Source organism: Eurosta solidaginis, chromosome 2 (assembly GCF_040869045.1).
Source record: "Eurosta solidaginis isolate ZX-2024a chromosome 2, ASM4086904v1, whole genome shotgun sequence".
In the NCBI taxonomy this organism is placed as follows: domain Eukaryota; kingdom Metazoa; phylum Arthropoda; class Insecta; order Diptera; family Tephritidae; genus Eurosta; species Eurosta solidaginis.
This window is the reverse complement of record NC_090320.1, coordinates 249590475-249611498: the sequence shown is the minus strand read 5'-3', so window position 1 is coordinate 249611498 and position 21024 is coordinate 249590475. Positions and strand designations below refer to the sequence as shown.

The following is a 21024-nucleotide window of genomic DNA, read 5'->3' as shown; positions in this document are numbered from 1 at the left end:
AAATCTATGTTTATTGCTAATAGGTAGATAACATACAAATATTAACTTAATCAAAGTTGTAAGCGAAGCTTCAGAAAGTATAACACAATTTTTGTCGAAGACTGAACTTGCACCCAGGGTTGCCACACCAAATTTCTCTTTAGGGCCAAAATTAACAAACAAAGTGCACCAAAAACCCCAGCGTTTTTTATCACAGTAGTTTGATAAACCCCACAGCAATTTTTCAATTGGCATGTTCATCTAGTGTGTTTCTACCATGAAAGGGTTTTCAGCAGATGTTGTAAAAATTAAAATTCCGCAGAGAAATATGGCCTTAATTTAGTCTGAATTATAAGATACCAAGTTATAGTTATCATAAAAAAATAGTATTCATGTTCTTCCTAATATAAACAAAAATTCTTTATATTTAAAGAAAAAAAAGAAAAACACATTTTGCGTGTGTGTTCGCTGTGTATAAAACTTTCAAACGCGCAATCAGCGGGAGCATTACATTACATCGCATTATTGAATCAGAGAAAGGGATAGAGTTATAACGACGATGAAATAGAGAGAGGTCAAAACTAGAGATAAAGACAAAGTGAATATTGAAAGTAGAGTTAGAAGAAATAACAAAGTCACTCGGGTCTGTTTTTTGAAAAATAATTAACAGAGTCGTGAAACCTTCATTCTTCCAAAAAGTAAACCTAAGGTTACGTGAGGTAAGATTGAACTTACCGGTTCTTGAAGACCTCACATAGACTAAATGAGTCCATAGTTTTACCAGAAGTTTGCTCAACGACCAAACTGAAAATCTTTATCAGAAACCAATGCCTTTGTTCTAAAATAACTACGTCCTCTTGGCAAATACTAGGCTCTACTTGCTGCTTCTATATCACAAAATATTATCAACCGGTTCCTCCTTCAACGCAACCTTCCCACATCTGCTATCAGTGATAAGGCCTAATTTAAAGGCATATAAGACAGTGCCTAGCCACAATGGTGGGTATTGTGAGCCACAGTCTCCTCTTTTTAATGATAAGAGCAACTATGTTTGTCTAAAGTTCTAAGACCTGCAAATAATCTTTGATTTTTTGCAGCCTTCCGCTTGGTTCTACGCCTTTACTGCTTGGTCGATCACGCGCCCTCATTCAATCTCACCCAATCTGATTGGGACGTCTCCGTTACAGGTTTCGAGGGATGCGCCCTTTTTATCCAGCTCATCTACTATTTCATATTCATCTATTTATATATGCGCAGGGATCCCGTATAGAAGTACACGTCTCCCTATACCTTTTATTTCCATTGATTGCTTACACTCTTAACACAATTTTTGGCATAATTGCTACTCTACTGTCAAAGTAAAAATTGACGCGGCTGCCGTTTATGTTATTCTCCTCCAGTGCGTCTACTGCTTTTGTCATAGCTTCTAATTTCGCCTGAAAAGCACTACAGTTATCTGGAGGCTTGTAAGATCTTTTTATTTCCAGATCAGCGCGGTGTATTACAGACCCTACTCCTTCCATTGCTAGGAAACCCACGGTGGACATGTGTATAATCGCATCGTCTGCCATTTGAGCGCTCTTGCGTTAACCTTCCACCTCTGTTGGGGCTCTAGAAGCCCCGGCTCGTTCATTATTTGATAACGCTATATTGCTATGGCCTTGTGGTCTGCACTCAAGTAGCCCTGAGGCATTGAGTCTCGTTGCAGTGGTTAATGCAGAACTATTAGTACAAAATATACTGCAAAGCATTTGAACACTTTTGGCGACTTTGACTGGCCCTAGCTTAAACAATCGGCTCGGTAATTATCTTCTAAGCTTTTAAGCGCCAAACTTAAGGGTAGAACTAAATATCGTATAATTCAGCTGTAGCTGAGTCTGTTATCTCTTAACTTTATTCATATGCATACGCATTGCTATATATAAGCGCCAACACGCCTGCGCAGCGACTTAGTTGACAAGTATTATTCATTATTTACACAACACCAGTATGGCGATAAATCTTTTTCGACTGTGTCTCATAGGCAAGTATTTGGATATGCACTCATAATAGGTTAAAATACAATACTTACGATCCTTTCATTTTTTACTTCTAGTCACTGTTTTGTGCGCACTATCGGTGCACAAAACTAATTCGACGGGCATAACTGGCCAATTGTCAACATTTCTTAGCAATGTTATCAATCAAAAGTTAACAGCACTGAATCGTGTGACTATGCAACTTGCCGGCGATCAATCAATACTTTCTTCAAATCAGGCTACACCTACGAATGCAACTAATCAATCTCAATCTCCAACTGCTGTTCAACCGGTTTCACCAAACACCTCTGGACCTGTGAGCGGAGGTGCTGGAGCACAAATTTCCCCGGGTACTGGTACACAAAGTATCCCAGTTGCAGGTGCAGTAGCAAACGCAGCTCCACCTAACAGCAGTAATACAGCAATAGGTGCTGGTGCACAAAGTAGCCCAGGTGCAGGTCCAGGAGCTGGTGCAGTTCAACCGACGAGTGGTAGTGCTACAACAGCGGCTGCAGGAGCTGCTGCAGTTCAACCGACAAGTGTTCCAACTACTGATCAAAGTCTTCCTCCACAACCTGCTACCAATCTGCCGTAAACTATACCTGCATCAGAGCCTATCGAAGCGATTGGGAAATTGATGCTTGAACAAAAAAGAAAAACAATTGAGGCGATGGACCATCTTCAGTGCAATTTTTCGCTTGTCAAGATATTTGTTTTAAAGAGATGACGAAAAATCGTTCCAGTATTCATTAGCTCTGCATTATTTTTGAAAAACAACTGTGTACTTGTTTGTTTTTTTTTTTTTATTTATTAAAAATTAGCTTTTGTGCAACTAAAGGAGTACAGTTAGGGTAAAAAAAATAGCACTGGAATTCCAACTGCTCCTTTTTGCAAAACCAACATTTCGATAAGGAATTGCAGTGCTTTTTCACCCGTCTTCTTCTTTCTATTCAAATATGTTTAGCGGTTGCAGTTTACTTATTTCCGGCAGCTAGATACCTTCACTATCGTTACCTTCATTTGGATTGGGAAGGACGTATTCGTGAGTCCAAAACCAATTGTGGCCTTAGACAAGTCTACTTACTTTTCTTCATTGCAAGAGAGTGACGAACCCGATACCTAAAGCTGTAATAAGGAGAGATACATTTCGCCACCCGATTGAGACAAAGTAAGGGCAGCAGTAATTGCTAAAAATAAAGCACCAATCGCAAACAACGGACTCCAGTCTGAGCTTTTCGAACTTGGAGCGAAGAGGCTTGGGATTCAAGGATTTGTTAAGCGCAACGCAAAGCTTTATAGTTCCACAGCTTCCCAAATCCAATTGACAACCTCATCTACCCGTGGCGAATCGTTTTCCAAATATAAATATTTTATAAAAGTACAGGCGAGGTTCTGGCGACACCAAGCTCTTCATGGAACGAGGAGGTTGGGACAGTATGACTTAGAAGGGTTATATTTAATTATTCCTGAGATGATCGCACTAGTACCCTAATGGTGCTTGTTACATAAACATACCGATTCTATATGCGGCAAAGGAACCCATCCAAAACCATCGGATGTGATTTTAGCGCTGCAAGAGGAAGAAGAAAAAGAGCTGGCAAATAACACGCATCAACTCCTTAGCCCAATAAGCTCTAACGATCGATTGTCAATCGATGACAAATAGATCGAAGCTTAACGATGCGGTTTCAGACCTGATTACAACTTATTTTATACATATATTTACGTAATTCAAATTTTATAACTGCATCTATATTTGAGTGAGGTTTGCTACCAACCCATATTTATGTAACCTTTCTAATATTTTTAAGTTATGCACAGGCACATGCGTGAATTTAATGTGGGCAAAAAGGGTCTGAAAGCATCCATATGTAAAATGTTTCATATTTAACTTGTTCAATGATCCCTGCTGGAAAAAATTAAAGTTGAGCTTAAAGCTTTAGATCTTCAACCACTTACATATGACGTAGCATCTGTGTTAAAGGCAATCAAGAGCGATAGTAGGCAACGGAGCGGATTCGGAGTGATTTGAGTGTGGGTCGGGACAAAGTGGGTGCGAAGATCCGTTTCGACTTTCCTTGCTGCTCCAAGGGTAGATGCTGTGTTAGGCAGAAAGGTAACGTACAAGAGAGCAGCGAGTACTGAAGTATCCACAGCAAATTCATTTCTTTTATAACTACATTCATGGTTTTTATGAATTTAAGAAACGAACCGTTTATTTGACCCTTTAACCAAGTGGGTTGTCTTGTTATATTTGCCTTGTTGTTGTATGCAATATGTTATTTACATAGCTGCCATATTACCGTATAGTGTTGTTTGTTGCCTGTTGCAGTATTATAGCTTAATTTCAGGCTTAAGGAAAAAATCATATAGTCGGGAACTACTATTGTAAGGTTTGGTTTTACTCTTCATCTGGGAGACGATTACATATTCGTTTACACACACAGCCTGCATATTAATGGTACTACCTTGATGTTAGCGATGTCGGACTTTTGGAAAAATAAGGACGTAAGTTCGTGCCTACTTACTGCTGAATCTAGTCACGCCATTACCCTTCGCACCTTTAAACATGCACCTACAAATTGAGTATCTCTACCTTGTTACTCTTTAAAAGCCTATTTCTCTATGGTGGCAAATGCACAATAGAATCGCAGTTAAGACCACATTGTGCAAATATAATGAATTGCTTCTGTACTGACTCAATACGCTTTATAAAGTTTTGATACCCTTGGCACCAGACACACGAACAATACTCTAAGATTGGTCGTACCAACGATGTTTAGAGGGTCTTAGTCAAATACGGATCATTAAACTCCTTAGCTCATCGCTTCACAAATCCAAGTATACCCGTTGCTTTGCTTACCATTGATGAAATATGCGTATTAAAATTCAGTCAAAAAGAACGCCTAGATCACTACCGACAGATATACGCTCCAAAGGCGTGCTGCTTAACGTATACGATGTCAAACTTGGCTTCCCTCGGTGAAATGTCATTAGTTTGCACTTCGGGCAATTCAAAACTAGTAAATTTGAAGTACAGCAGCATTGAAATGAGTCCAAGTCTGCCTGAAGAAACTCCACACGGGAAGACTCCGAAGGCAAGTACGAGTAACAAAGTTTAACATCATCCGCATACATAAGAGTTCGGGAATGTATGAGAGTTTGTGGTAAGTCATTTATAAACAAGATAAAAAGTAACGGACCCAAATGACTACGCTGAGGCACACCAGACGTTACATCAAACAACCTAGAAAGACTGCTTTTAAACAAAACTTGTTGAGTCCGGAAATCCAAGTAAATCAAGTTTGTAAACTAAAAGTTCATGATTGACAAAGTCAAACGCTTTACTGAAGTCGGTATAGATCACATCCGTTTGCCTATTGTTTAAAAATCCATCCCTTACAAAAGAAGTAAACTCTAGCAAGTTAGCGATGTCGGACTTTTGGAAAAATAAGGACGTAAGTTCGTGCCTACTTACTGCTGAATCTAGTCACGCCATTACCCTTCGCACCTTTAAACACGCACCTACAAATTGAGTATCTCTACCTTGTTCCTCTTTGGAACTGAAACGGTCACGATTTTTCGTTCCTCAACATACTTACGGGCTTGAGCTCGATTTTATCACTGTATACATACCTCCTGTCATCTTTTACCCGTAAGTCTATCAAACCACAGTCGGTGCGCAACAAAGGTGTGAAAATCAAAATACATCTGGAAACTGCAGCCTTCATATATGTTACCATACTTTTTCAGAGTTGGATTTCGAATAAATCGGTCTTATAGGTCCTACTAGACGGAATTTAAGAGTACAATTAGTGATTACTTGTTAAACATTTGCGTAAGGAACATCCCAGCATTCACTTGCTTGAAGCAGAACCGGAGCTCAGTTACATACGGTATTTCGTGGTCAGTATTATGAAGGCTAATAAAAGCCGTAAGCAAAAATTTCGTTAGATTTACCTCTAAATGTAGCAGATTTCCTGAATGTACGTAGAAGTCTGGTTCTTGACACAAAATTAAAAAAATTTTTGTATTTGATAGAATAGTGTATTTCATTTCCTATTGTATATTTTATCATATATTTCTCTCAGCTTAAACTTTTGTATTTTACCCGAAGTCGTTTTTGGAAAATCTTTAGTCGGTATCACATAAAGCGGTATTTTAAAGTGCGCCAATTTCCCTTTGGCAAACTCTTTGATATCTTCACGCGAGATCTTTGTGGATTCATCGTGCAAACGTACAACGGCACATATTTCTTCACCCATACGTTCACAAGGCACACCAATAACCTAGAAATAAAAGAATGATGAACGTTTAGCTGGTCTAAGTATGTATTTGATCTATTGCAGTGGTGACCAAACTAATGCAAAAAAGGCGTGAGTAGGTACCAAGTACTCGTGTAGTTCGATGTGTTAACATAAGGACAAGAAAACTTTTTTTTTTTAATTTTGCCAGAGCTCACCCAGGGATTTACGTTAAATCCCTTACAGAGATAACTTTACCAGAAACGAATAATTTCGAGCAATTTTGGAAGAGCTTCCTCGACTTAGTAGGTAACAACCGAAACCGATAAGCTATAATTTTATTATCGGCTTCTTATCGAAAGCGAAATTATCGGTTTGTTATCTCCGATTCATCGCCTTCTTATTGGTTAATAATCGTCTTGTAATCGAATTTTTACAGATGTGCCATCGATTTTATATTTAAGTTTTATCGGTATCTGTTAAAAAACAAACGAACGAATCGTCCATAACAAATCGATAACACACCGATAGCAAATTGGTAACACACAGTTAAATAGTCGATAACTTTTTGATAATAAACTTATTACAAATCGATAACTTTTTCGTAACAAATCGATAATACGCGATAACTTTTCAATAACATATTATGTATTTAAGATAATTAATCGATACTTTTTCCATAATTAACAAATCGACAGATTTTTGATAACAAATCGATAAAACGCCAATAACAAGTTGGAAAAACCCCCATATCAAATCAATAACATAGCTTTAAGACAACATATTGATAGCAGTTTTAATAAATAAATGGCAAATTTTCGTTAATGAATCGAAAAAAAACCGATAACTCACCATGAAACTGCGATAACCTATCGATAAAATTTGTGCTTTCAACACTCCAAAAACAAATCAATAACTCGTCGATAGGAAAAGAAAGCACATCTATATCCGTTGTCAAACCCCGATTACTCTTCGAGAACAAACTATTAGCACTTCGATAACGAGTTGAGAACACGCCGTCCGTTTTCATTCCGGCTTCGGTGTTGACTTTTTATCTCTCCTTTCCTTTCATTTCCTTTCCTTTCCTTTCCTTTCCTTTCCTTTCCTTTCCTTTCCTTTCCTTTCCTTTCGTTTCCTTTCCTTTCCTTTGCTTTCGTTTCTTTCCTTTCCTCTCCTTTCTTTTCCTTTCCTTTCCTTTCTTTTCCTTTCCTTTCTTTCCTTTCCTTCCTTTTCCTTTCCTTTCCTTTCCTTTCCTTTCCTTTCCTTTCCTTTCCCTTTCTTTCCTTTCCTTGCCTTACCTTTCCTTTTCTTTCTTATCTTCTATTTGCCTTGCCTATATTTTTCCTCTTCTTTCTTCCTCCTCTCCTTGCCTCTCATTTCCTATCTTTTTCTTGCTTGCCTATCGTTGCCTCAGCTTCATCACCTATGCCAATAGTCACAAGCGTCTTTATTGTCATCCACATTACTATTGAAGGCAGGGACAGTCATAGGTGCTACAGGCAACATGACAAAACAAACCACTGTAAAACTCAATTAAGTTAATAAGTACCAAACAGAGTCTTCGACAAGCGACGACTACGATTTATTGTCTGTAGTAACATACTAGATTTACTAGGCATGGAATAACCAAGACCTGTATGCCTTACTCTGGTGCCCGAGCTGCGGTTCGCCAAAATTATTGACTTCATGTACTCCATCTAATGTAATTCTGTATACAATTGTGTCGCGAATCTTTTTGGGTGCAACTGAAAAGAATATTTGTGAGTTGGAGTAGAAAAGCTCAACATTATGGAACTCCGGTAGCTCGGGCGCCAGTTAGTGTAAGGGATGCAAGTATTGGTTGGTTGGTTTTTTGCTGTTTGTATATACATGGGTACCTGCTTATATCTTTTATGGATCATTTTGGCACCGCCCCTAGCCTGGTAACATCCTGAATTAGTGTAATCGTTCTGTAGGTTTGGTAACTGGTTCAAGTTTGATATTTTACGAGATAGTGCGATTTAGGTAGAAAATTGTGTAGTTTTGCGTTTTATCGCAAGAAAGTGTACACTGCACCGGTTGTATTAATCAACGATACTTACATGACTTTCACAAATTTTCGGATGTGTGTTAAGAAAGTCTTCAATTTCTTTTGGAAAAATATTTTCACCACCACGAATTATCATCTCCTTCAGGCGTCCGACAATGCGACCATAACCATCTGCTTGCAAAACGAATTGATCGCTGCATGATAGAAAAAAAATTACAAATCATATGTATTCGAATCTCCCAAATGCCATTAACTCACCCAGTTCTTAACCATTTATCTTTGCCGATGGTCTCTTTCGTTTTCTGCTCATCATCATAATACCCCAACATCGTGACATAGCCACGCACACAAAGTTCACCGCACTCACCATAGGCTACAGTTCTACCTTGATCGTCAATGACTTTGGCCTCAATATGATCTTGCACATGCCCCACCGTATTTAGTATTTGTTCCATACAATCACCGGAACGTGATTGAAATATAACCGCTGTAGTTTCAGTCATACCAAAAACAGTACGAACATGCTCCAATCCTAAAACATTCTTAATATCTAGAAATAGTTGCGGTGAACATGGCGCACCACCCGTTATAGCCATTTTTGCCGTTTTCAATGGTAGCTTCAACTTTCTCTGCTGCTTAATGAGATCAACATACATTGTGGGTGTACCATGAATAACGGTACAGTTTTCATCTACAATGGCATGTAAAGAGGCTGCAGGACTAAATCCAGCTGATGGTAACACTAAGGTGCTGCCGTGTACCAATCCAGCGATTATTGTTATCACAACACCAAACGCATGAAAGAGTGGAACTTGTACGCATATACGTGAGCTGTTATCAAGTTGATTACGATTTCCAATGTGTGTGCCATTGTTCACGAAATTGTAATGCGATATAACAGCCGCCTTAGGTTGACCAGTGGTACCGGATGTAAATTGTATATTGCAGCCACTATCTGGTGAGATATGCCGTTGCAGTTGAGTGATCAAATCACGTTCGGTTGCGTTGCTTAGTCCAAGTAAATCGTCAAAAGAAAGTGTACCTTTCAGTTTGTGCGGGGTGTCGATTATAACATGTTTTAAATGTGGCAATTTCGTACTCTTAATATTGCCGTTAACGCTGTCTGGCAACTCTGGACAAATACTTTGTATTATTTCATAGTATCTTTGCTTTTTGAACGTTTCTGGCATTATCACAGCTTTCACTTTGACTTTCTTTAGGCAATAGTCGACTTCAGGGGCTTGAAAAGCCGGATTTATGCCTACCTGAAACGGAAATATGTGAAAACAAAAATTATGTAACCGTCATCAACCCACTTACCGACACCAATCCAGCACGTGCTGCACCAAGCATTGTTAAATACCAATGCATGTTATTGGGCGCCCAAATGCCGACGTGATCACCTTGCTTCAAACCCAACTTTAACAAACCCGCTGCAACACGATCTACTTCGTCGATAAGGCTACGGAATGTGTATCGTTTTTGTTCGTGACAGGAAACAATAGATTCTGTGGTACCAAAATCTGCAACCGACCGTTCCAGCTGCTGTCCAATATTACGATAGATCAACGGATCTTTGCCAATGTGATGTAGATAAGCAGGATGAATGTTGTGTTCCTTAATATCGGTTGAGTACTTCCCAGAGGAACTGAGAAGGAGTGAAAGAATTGATTGTAAGCAACTGTTTTAGTTGGTAACCCATAGAGTGAGAGAAAGAGGTATAGGTAGAACTAGAAGTAGAAGTACAGGTAGTAAATATGTCCCGTAGTTAATTAGAGATACATGCTCATGTTGCTTTATGCAAGGCATCTGCCCTTACACTAGTATAAAGTATGAATGTTGGAGATTTTGAGTTCAATACTCAGCTCCCGAGAAGCTAGCTGATGAAGAAGTGAAATTCAGAAACATGTCATAGTAACCATCTCCGTTTGCAAACTTTTAATTTTTCTATAATATCAATAACAATTACTTGAAGCGATATGAGCATGTCCCGCTAATTAATACAGATACTAACGGTAATGGTGAACAGCGGAAGCATTGCGCATGAACCTCTGCTAAAAATCCAATTTTACTAAGCTCTTGAAAGCGCGTCTATAAGTTTTCCATACAATTAGCTAACGTTTAATGTTAATTTGACGTTCTTAACGTTAATAAACGAAACGAAATGACCTTGTTTCGTTTATTAACGTTGATTATCGTAACGAAATGATATCGGTTCGTTGGTTAAGCATGCCTGGTTTTAAGTTAACGTAAGGAAGATTTGGTTGCATTTTTTCGATTAGAAATTTCGAAAGACGTTTGCAAGTGGAAGGGATCTGATTAACCCTTCGTCTTGCACATGAGTCCAGCCAGACCTTTTCCATTTTTAATCTCCAAAAAATACCACTTTGGGTTAAGCTAGATGTTTGAAATTTTAGATAGCTTCCTAAAATTTAATCGTACGTCGATTTGTAAAAAAAAATCATCTTGATATCTGATAAATATATCTAGTTATATAGATATGTTGATTAATACATCACATTCGTAACGCATAGGTCTGGCTGGACCCACACATATTTCTATGTAATATTTTGCATACAACCGTGCATAATGCATTTTTTCAAATTTTTGAATGTCAAGGCAACCTTTGCTTTTTGTCATGGTAAGAGTTGATATTCTCTCTAGTTCATATTTTTGAATTTGGTCGGTCCTAAAAGAGTTGATTTTCTTTTTAGCTCATATTTTTGAATTTTGCTTTGATGGCAGTTGATAAGAAAAGTTGAGTGTTCAGGAAGTGAGTGCTAAAATATAATTTTTTACTACGCGTTATTTTTTGGTGTGCTATTTTGATAAAAAAAAAATATGAGTGACGAAATTGATTTTATTTATAACACTCGACCGCATAACTTTGACAGTGAATTTTATGAACGTATAGTAGATGATTTAGCTAACGATTTGGAATGTGAAAGGGCTGCTGAAGAACTTGAAGATAACTTTCAACCGATAAACCTACCTAATGATTACAATGACATCGAGGATTTGGATTGTATTCCTGACAATGAAGCTTCAGACATCGAGAACGACCCAATAATCCAACGAAGTGAATTATCCTTTGACGATGATGATGACGCTGATGATGATGGTGATGATGAGTTCGAAGAAACAATGGATGGACATAAATCCAATGACTTTTTGTATGGTAAAGATGGCACAAGATGGAGCAAAAATGCACCAAGCGCATTTCGTTTTCGAGCACACAATATCATGCGATTTCGTGCAGGACCAAAAGAAAATAATTCCATTACGATCGAGCTATTCAAAAAATTGTTTACTCAAAACATTTCTTTTATTATTATAAACGAAACAAATCGTTACGCCAAAGACACAACTGAGAAGTGGAATAAGGTCAATCCTAACAAGCAAAAAAAACTTGGAAAGATATAACTGAAGCTGAACTGGATGCCTTCTGGGGCATCCTTTTTTCAGCTGGTGTTACACAGAATAAAGGTGTTTTGTGGCGAACGGATAACGTACCAATCTTTAGAGCTGCCATGTCTTACCATCGCTCTGACTCGTCATATTCGGTTTGACGACAGTCGTACTCGTGAACATCGTCAAAGGTTGGACAAAGCGGCACCAATTCGTGATATTTGTAGTTTTCTAAACCAAAATCTGGCAAATAACTACGAACCTCATGAGACAATTGTAGTTGATGAGCAGTTATTTCCATATCGAGGAAAAACCAAATTCACCCAATACATACCTTCAAAGCCAGCGAAATATGGCATCAAAATTTGGTGGGCATGGGATTCGAAAACTAAATACCCATTACAAAGAAAATTGTATACGGGACGAAATGAAGGGGAGGAAAGAGAAGTAAATCAAGGTGAAAATGTACTGTTACAGCTCGCTATGCCGTATACTAACACCGGGCGCACAGTTGTTGCAGATAATTTCTTTACAACCTTGGAAAGTGCAAAGGGTCTCGCCAAAATTGGTATGGCTTTCGTTGGCACTATTCGGGCCAATAAGAGATTTATTCCCAGCGAATTCAAAAAAAGTCCTGCTCGTCCCATTCTTTCATCTTGTTTCGGATTTCACGACAATTTGGTATCAATTTACAGTTATGTGCCGAAAAAGAACAAGGTAGTCAATTTGATTTCCACCATACATTACACAAAAGAGTGTTTTGGTGAAGCAAAAAAACCTGAAGCAGTATTGTTTTATAATAAAAATAAAATTGGTGTCGATTGTATTGACCATATGGTAACGCATTTTACTACGAAACGTTCAACAAAACGGTGGACATTTACCTTTTTTGTAATATGCTGGATGTTATGGGACTGGGATCTTATTGCATTTTCAAAGAAGTTGAAAATACCCAAAAAAATTACGCTCGACGCAACTTCCTATGGACATGTGCAGAGCCGGTTTGTCAGCAACATTCAAAAATCGAGTACGTTTGCTTCTGCTGTATTCCGCAAGAATAATAAAGTATTTTGGTCATTATTTGTCAATATTTCCCAATATATTTAGAGAATCGAATATAATTTAATTTTTCTTTATTTAATTTTCTAAATAGAAATAAGTAATTTAATAAATATTTAAATAACATACAATTAAAAGGTTAAAAAAAAAAATTTTGCATATAACTCCTATATTTCATCGTAAATGCATACAATTTGTATATGGGTCCAGCCAGACTCGTGTGTACCGAATGTGACTATCGAAACACGTGTTTGACGAATAGTGAAAACGTCATTTTTTTCAAAATATGTAAATGTTGCGTTTTGGTGTGGACCTCCACAAATCATAAATTTTTTTTGAAAATTTTCCCTTAATAGCAGAACAATTAACAACGTGTTTCAACTGAAATTATGCAAACTACAGTAAAAACGTCTATTGAGAGTTTAAGCTTTGATTTGTTGACGTCAACAAGTTCAGCAATCGTCTGATTATTCTAAGTCGTAATAAAAACTCGAAAATGCCTTAATAGTGGGAAAAAGATCTATTTGGCTTGAGAAAAATGCCTTCTTTCTTCACCGCTCTTTTTTAAACACATTATTAGCACCTTTCTTACTATACAAAAACCAAATTTTTTAGGTATCTGCACCCTGATTTAGGTCAGTTTGCGAAATCAGCAGGGCGAAGAGGGTCTCATTGAAAAATTTTTGTGCGGACATCGAATGCTCCAGCGATGCAGCGCCGCTGAGGAAAGTTATATCTTGAGGAAATATAGCCCAGGATATGATTAAGAAAGAAAATGGGAAATGGTCACGTAGTAGTGAAGAGTCGCTCTGAGCGCTTCTCGACGCACGTTTCCCATTAGGAGATGCTGCAGAAGAGCCAGCAGGAAACACTTACAGTGCCGGGCTTGATGACTGGTACCAAGATCGTATAGGCGATGAAGACTTTTTCTATCAAATCACCTGGCTCAGATGGTATATTCGTTGCAGTGCTACAAATCTGGAGTATATTCAATCGATGCATAAGCAAGATTAAAAGAGCAGCTGCACATAATTGACTAAGCAGGAAGGGCGTGGAACCAGCGGTGCTGAAAAGTCTTACAACCTTAGAATAACAATGTAACCCTTGTCTTTGAATAGAGAGGACCGTAGGCTAGTAATGGGTATTCTGAGTGCACTCTGCCTTCTGGCGTTACATGCTTTTAAATAAGGCCTTGCCCGTGATGTCCGATGAAGGAAATGTGGGTTGTAGAAGTAATAAGTAGCACAGTTATTACATCTAGAAGCATCAAGTAGCTTAGGTCATAGGCATCTTCTAGTATTTGCCAAGAGGACGGAGTTATGGTTTCTGATAGGGGTGGTCGTTGAGCAAACTTCTGGTAACACTATGGACTCATATAGCATATGTGAGGTCCTCATGGACCACCCAACTTAACTTAGGTAAGGTTAATTACTTACACATCGATTGATGTATCGAAATAATTAGAAAGTCTTGAAAACGTCTAATTGATGTTTATAAACCTTCTAGTGCTCTTGGGCTCAACTTTTTGCTCAATCTAGAAGATATGTATGTATGCCGTAAATATTTTCATAGAAAGGGTTATGATCGTGTCCAAATGCATACTAAAAAACAAAAAAAAAAAAAAAAACAAGTAAGGAAGGCTAAGTTCGGGTGCAACCGAACATTACATACTCAGCTGAGAGCTTTGGAGACAAAATAAGAGAAAATCACCATTTAGCAAAATGAACCTAGAGTAACCCTGGAATGTGTTTGTATGACATGTGTATCAAATGAAAGGTGTTAATGATTGTTTAAAACATAGTGGGCCTTAGTTCTATAGGTGGACACCTTTTCGAGATATCGCAATAAGGGTGGACCAGGGGTGACTCTAGAATGTGTTTGTACGAAATTAAAAGTATTAATGGGCGTTTTAAAAGGGAGTAGCCCTTAGTTGTATATGTGAAGGAATTTTCGAGATATCGACCAAAATGTGGACCAGAGTGACCCAGAACATCTTCTGTCGGGTACCGCTAATTTATTTTATATGTCATCCCACGAACAGTATTCCTGCCAAGATTCCAAGGGCTTTTGATTTCGCCCTGCAGAACATTTTCATTTTCTTCTACTTAATATGGTAGGTGTCACACCCATTTTACAAAGTTTTTTCTAAAGTTATATTTTGTGTCAATAAACCAATCCAATTACCATGTTTCATCTCTTTTTTAATATTTGGTATAGAATTATGGCATTTTTTTCATTTTTCGTAATATTCGATATCGGAAAATTGTGCGTGGTCATAGTGGGATTTCGGCCAAATTTAATACCAAGATAAAGTGACTTCAGATAAGTACGTGAACTAAGTTTAGTTAAGATATATCGTTTTTTTGCGCAAGTTATCGTGTTAACGGCCGAGCGGAAGGACAGACGGTCGACTGTGTATAAAAACTGGGCGTGGCTTCAACGGATTTTCACAGAAAACAGTTATCGTCATAGAATCTATGCCCCTACCAAATTTCCCAAGGATTGGTAAGTTTTTGTTCGACTTATGGCATTAAAAGTATTCTAGACGAATTAAATGAAAAAGGGCGGAGTTACGCTCATTTTGAAATTTTCTTTTATCTTTGTATTTTGTTGCACCATACCATTACTGGAGTCGAATGTTGACATAATTTCCTTTAAACTGTAAAGATATTAAATTTTTGTTAAAATTTGACTTAAAAAAAATTTTTTTTTAAAAGTGGGCGTGTTCGTCATCCGATTTCGCTAATTTTTATTTGGCACACATATAGTAATAGGAGTAACGTGCCCACCAAATTTCATCATGATATCTTCAACGACTGCCAAATTACAGCCTGCAAAACTTTTAAATTACCTTCTTTTTAAAGTGGGCGGTGACACGCCCATTGTCCAAAATTTTTCTAATTTTCTATTTTGCGTCATAAGGTCAATGCACCTACCCAGTTTCACCGCTTTATCCGTCTTTGGTAATGAATTATCGCACTTTTTCGGTTTTTTGAAATTTTCGATATTGAAAAGGTGGGCGTGGTTGTAGTCCGATTTCGTTCATTTTAAAAAGCGATTTGAGATGAGCGCCCAGGAATCTACGTACCAAATTTCATCAAGATACCTCAAAATTTACTCAAGTTATCGTGTTTACAGACGGACGGACGGACGGACATGGCTAAATGAATTTCTTTTTTCACCCAGATCATTTTTATATATAGAAGTCTATATCTATCTCGATTAGTTTATGCCGTTACGGATTACCGTTATGCAAACAAAGTTAATATACTCTGTGAGCTCTGCTCAGCTGAGTATAACAAAAAAACTTTGATCAGATATGCAAGTAAAATGGGTGTGGCTCGCTTTCACTACAACACCAGTTATTATAAATTTTCTGATAATTTGTATATATTTTTTCCATTTATTTATTTATTTAATGATCCTTATGCTATCTTCATCAAACTCAATACACACCTACGTAAATATGATATTGCAGGAGATCCATTGGCGACAAGGACACGTTGACCAAAACGTCGAAATATGTCCTGCAATTTCTTCGTTAACATATCGCTCACAGCACTGCTCACTTTGCGTAGGTAAAAAATACGAATGGAAAAATTTGTTTATAACGAATGCACTAAACACAACTTTTGCTTAACAGTAAAATAATTTTCTTCTTAAAATTGAAGCAAATTTAATTTAATAATAGCCATTAATATGAATGCAATGCAGTGAACGACATATTCAGGCACGCTAAAAAATACAACAAAGCAATAATAAACATTAGCGGCTGAACTTATTTCAACAAAAGCGTTTACGAAAAATAAATGGAGTTTACTTTAGAAAATACGGCCGGCACACGCGCCTCCCCGACTATAACTGAGTTATTCGTACGCATACCAAGCATAAAAAAGTGGGGTTTTGACTTTGACGGAAATTGTTCAAGTCCAAGTGATAAAATGTGAATGAAAGGAACGAGAGGCGTTATATAAGTACATGGAGAATTTTATAGAAAACAGTGTTTTTTTAATTAAAGCATTTTTTTTTTAAATAAAGCATTAGCTAACTTTGTTGGAAGCAGATTGATTTTGTCGCATTTGACAGCGTGATAATCAAACTCAATAAATTAAAAAATATTACGCAGCAAGTCATATGATATAACAGCATTCACCCACCTCATTGTGTGACGTTAAACCTGAGTACCTTTGTGAAATTTTTGGAACTACACTCTAAAACTTTTGTATGAAATTAAGATTAAAATGGGGGTAAATTCCTGTTGAAATAATTTTTTGGTGTAAAAAAGCCCATTTTTTGTACGTATTCATGTTGAAAATAAAAAGATGATAAAAAAATTTTAAGGACTACCTTTATATAAATGGGACAAAAAATAGAAGGTTTTCTTTTAATACAGACATAATCTTGTTGCATTTTGACTAAAAACTTTAACAATAGCTCTTGTAAAAGAATTTTGGGATTTAAAATTATAAAGGTGGAGCGCAATCTTTCAATTTAAGGCAAACCATGTACTTGAGCTGGCCACCGTGGTGTGATGGTAGCGTGCTCCGCCTATCACACCGTATGCCCTGGGTTCAACTCCCGGGCAAAGCAACATCAAAATTTTAGAAATAAGATTTTTCAATTAGAAGAAAATTTTTCTAAGCGGGGTCGCCCCTCGGCAGTGTCTGGCAAGCGCTCCGATTGTATTTCTGCCATGAAAAGCTCTCAGTGAAAACTCATCTGCCTTGCAGATGCCCTTCGGAGTCGGCATAAAACATGTAGGTCCCGTCTGGCCAATTTGTAGGGAAAAATCAAGAGGAGCACGACGCAAATTGGAAGAGAAGCTCGGCCTTAGATCTCTTCGGAGGTTATCGCGCCTTACATTTATTTATTTTTTTTTTTTTTTATGTACTTGAGATTAACTAATTGATTATTTAATATTTAAGCACGCGCTCTACCTTTATAATTTTAAATTTCAAAACAAGATTATGTCTGTATTAAAGGAAAAATTGCCTTCTATTTTTTGGTCCATTTATATAAAGGTAGTCCTTAAAATTTTTTATCATCTTTATATTTTCACTTTTTTACTGCTGGCTGCAAAAAGGCATTTGGAATTTTGTGTTCTGACTCACGACCCAAGTTTCAGATCTCTAGCTCACCGGCAAGTTAACTAAAAGCGATCGCAAGTTTCCCTGCATTTTTTTCAGGGATTTTCGTTTATCTCGATTCGTCTGCCATCTGGCGGCATTTTATTTTCCGCGAATTGTAGCTCCATCGACTTGCAAACTATGTACTAAGTTACAAGTTTGTAGGTAACCGGGAAGTTAGTTAAAAATGGATTGAAAAATTCCCAAATCAAAATTAATTTTCTTAATATCTCGATCCATGTGCCACCTAGCGAATTTTTTTTGATAAAATATTGCATTTTCACCGGGTTCTGACTCACGGCTCAAGTTTCATATCTCCAGCTCACCGGGAAGTTACTAAAAAATCGATTGCAAGATTCCCCTCGTTTTTCAAGGATTTGTGGTTATCTCAATTAGTGCGCCACCTAGCGGAATTTTGTTTTCTGTAAATTTTATTGTCACCAAGCCTCGAACTGTGTGCCAAGCTTCAATACTCTAGGTCGCCGGGAAGTTAGTTAAAAATGGATTGAAAAATTCCCAAATCAAAACTAATTTTCTTAATACTGGATCCATGCGCCACCTAGCGAATTTTTTTTGATCAAATATTGCATTGTCACCGGGTTCTGACTCACGGCCCAAGTTTCAGATCTCTAGCTCACCGGCAAGTTACTTAAAAATCGATCGCAAGATTCCCTGCGTTTTTTTCAGGGAAATTCAGGGATTTTCGTTTATCTCGATTCGTCTGCTACCTGGCGGCATTTCGTTTTCCACGAGTGCCATCGACTCGCAAACTACCCAGCCAACATTTTTTGAAAATTTTGATCAAAAAATATTTAAATATCATACCCCAAGATGATTAAAAACGTTCAAATTTAAAAGTATTTTCTTTTCGAAAATTAACGTATCGTCGGGAGAAAAATGTCCCATAAATGTGATTATTCTTGAATAATCATTTATGATTCATATTTCGAAACGCTTTTTATTCATATTTGATATCATTGTAAAATTGAGCTTTAATAGTTTTAGAGTAATATTTGACTGCTTTTCACAGTCATTCTCTGATCATATTCGTGAATATATTACAATCGTTTTGGTTGAAATTTTTGAATCATTTTTGAATGCCATTTAATGCATTTATTCTTCATATCTCATTCAAAATAGCATACTACATAATAATCTTATTTCATCAGGGGAAGAAAGCATGCGAAAGTGAGCTATTCGAACCACAGCTAACTCGCAAACAAACTTGACCGATATATACCTGCGACTACAACATCCAACATCAGCATTGTCGTCTGCATCTTAAAATACGGATACGATACGGGATGTTGAAGCCGTATCCAGGTATGTCAAGATAGTTTCACTTACCTGGGGTTCATATAGCTCACAACCTATGTATTGTCCAATCATTATGTATTTTCTGTGAAGCTGAAGGGGAGAAATGGTTGGGGAAATCTTCGTTCACGAGCAGCATTACATTATTTTTGCCTTGAAGAATATCTCTTGCATAAATAATAAAATTTTTACATATTTTTCTTAGCTTCATGATTGAAAAAATATGTGTATGTGAAAAAAATAAAATTTTTAATGAAAAGTAAAATTTCAACAAGTATAAAATTCATTATTCAGTCAACAAATATATTCATAAAAGATTCAGAAAGCTGAATGAAAAATGATTATAAATTTTTGATCACCTAAAGTAAACACATTTGATTCGAATATGATTCCAAAACGTGACTGAAAAATCATATTCAGTTTTTGATCATCAAAGGTAAGTATATTTGATTATTTTTTTTGTTGGTTTTTATGAACTATTAAAATTTAGTCATTAAAGGACTTCAAAAATGATTCCAAAAAGTGATCGAAAAATGCTTTTTAGTTTTTCATCATCAAAAGTATTCATATTTGATTATTTCTTTTGTTCAATTGTATGATAACTCATTATTTAGTCAGAAAGAGTAATCAAATTGTATTGATATTTAGGGAAATTCAAAGTTGAATCACCTAAAAGCTGAGTGGGTATGCGCTAAGTTTCAAATCTCTGGATCACCGAGTAGTTAGTTAAAAGTCGATCTCAAAATTTCCATTTTAGAACTAATTTTCTGTATATATCGATCCCTGCGCCACCTAACGGATTTTTTTCCACTTGCATTGTAATGTCTCCCAGATCTGAACTATGCTCTAAGTATCAAGTGTCTAGCTCAACGGGAAGTTACCGAAAAAGACTTTTCCGTGGGTCAAAAATTCGTATGGAAATGAGGGGACAAACATGAAAGTGACTTAATATAAAGGTAAAAATAAAAAAATTTGTGATATTACTATAAAAGATCTTGTAATATTTTGATTTACACCCGAAAAGTACGTAGTCTTACGCAAGAAGTGTGCAAAAGTATACATGCTATTGTAATTCCACACTGTTGTGTAAACTTCGGTCACTTATTATCGTATTTTGCTCCAGATAACTGTAAATTTTCATTTTCTGTGAAATCGTCGCGTTTGTTAACAAAAGTTAATAAGCTTTAAAATATATTAGAAATGTAAACTATGTGCAAAGCAGTTCTGCAAATTAAGTAGTTATCATTTCCATTTAAGGAACTGAGTTTCAATTTGGTTGAATGTTTGTTTCCAAAATGCAATCCACTTTTCAAAGCCTTGGTCGAAGGTGTCACCACTGTGTACCACAACTTCAATTGTTCGATGGCTTCTTGGGACTCTTCCTGGCATTTTATTTAAAAAAATTGGGCCCTTAGTGTTTAAAATCGCGGTCTTAGTGTGTAAATATAAGCAACTGGTGCATATAATTTCAAGAATATAGTGTCCAAAGTATAACACATTTTTTGCGTAAAATTCACCAAGAGATTTGTAAAAATAAAGATGTGTAATATTACACATTTATAGTGGTTAAAGTATTGCCTACCATTTTGGTAGTAAATTTATGTTTTTCGTTTTAGAGTGTATATAGTGGTGAATGAAAACGTGAGTGACAAAGCCCGTATCATGTCGTCATACATAACCTGGCCCTAAATTATGCGCCTATTAGCTTGTTTTATTGAACACGGCTGAGTGCAGTGGTTCAGAAGCGGGAAACAGTGTAGATGGAACAAGTAAGGAAGGCTAAGTTCGAGTGTAACCGATCATTACATACTCAGCTGAGAGCTTAGCTGCGTTGGTTTCGTAGGGTT

At 36.9% G+C, this 21024-nt stretch overlaps 1 protein-coding gene across 1 annotated transcript; it reads right to left on the bottom strand.

The window, feature by feature from the left end:
* Positions 1-6022: 6022 nt before the first annotated feature.
* Acsf2 (Acyl-CoA synthetase family member 2) lies at positions 6023-16585 on the bottom strand. Its single transcript, XM_067769967.1, has 5 exons — positions 16194-16585; positions 9591-9918; positions 8529-9535; positions 8323-8464; positions 6023-6286 (listed from the first exon to the last, which is right to left on the bottom strand). The coding sequence occupies exons 1-5, from the start codon at positions 16283-16285 to the stop codon at positions 6050-6052; spliced, it is 1806 nt and encodes a 601-aa protein (XP_067626068.1). The 5' UTR covers positions 16286-16585; the 3' UTR covers positions 6023-6049.
* Between the last annotated feature and the right edge of the window lie 4439 nt (positions 16586-21024).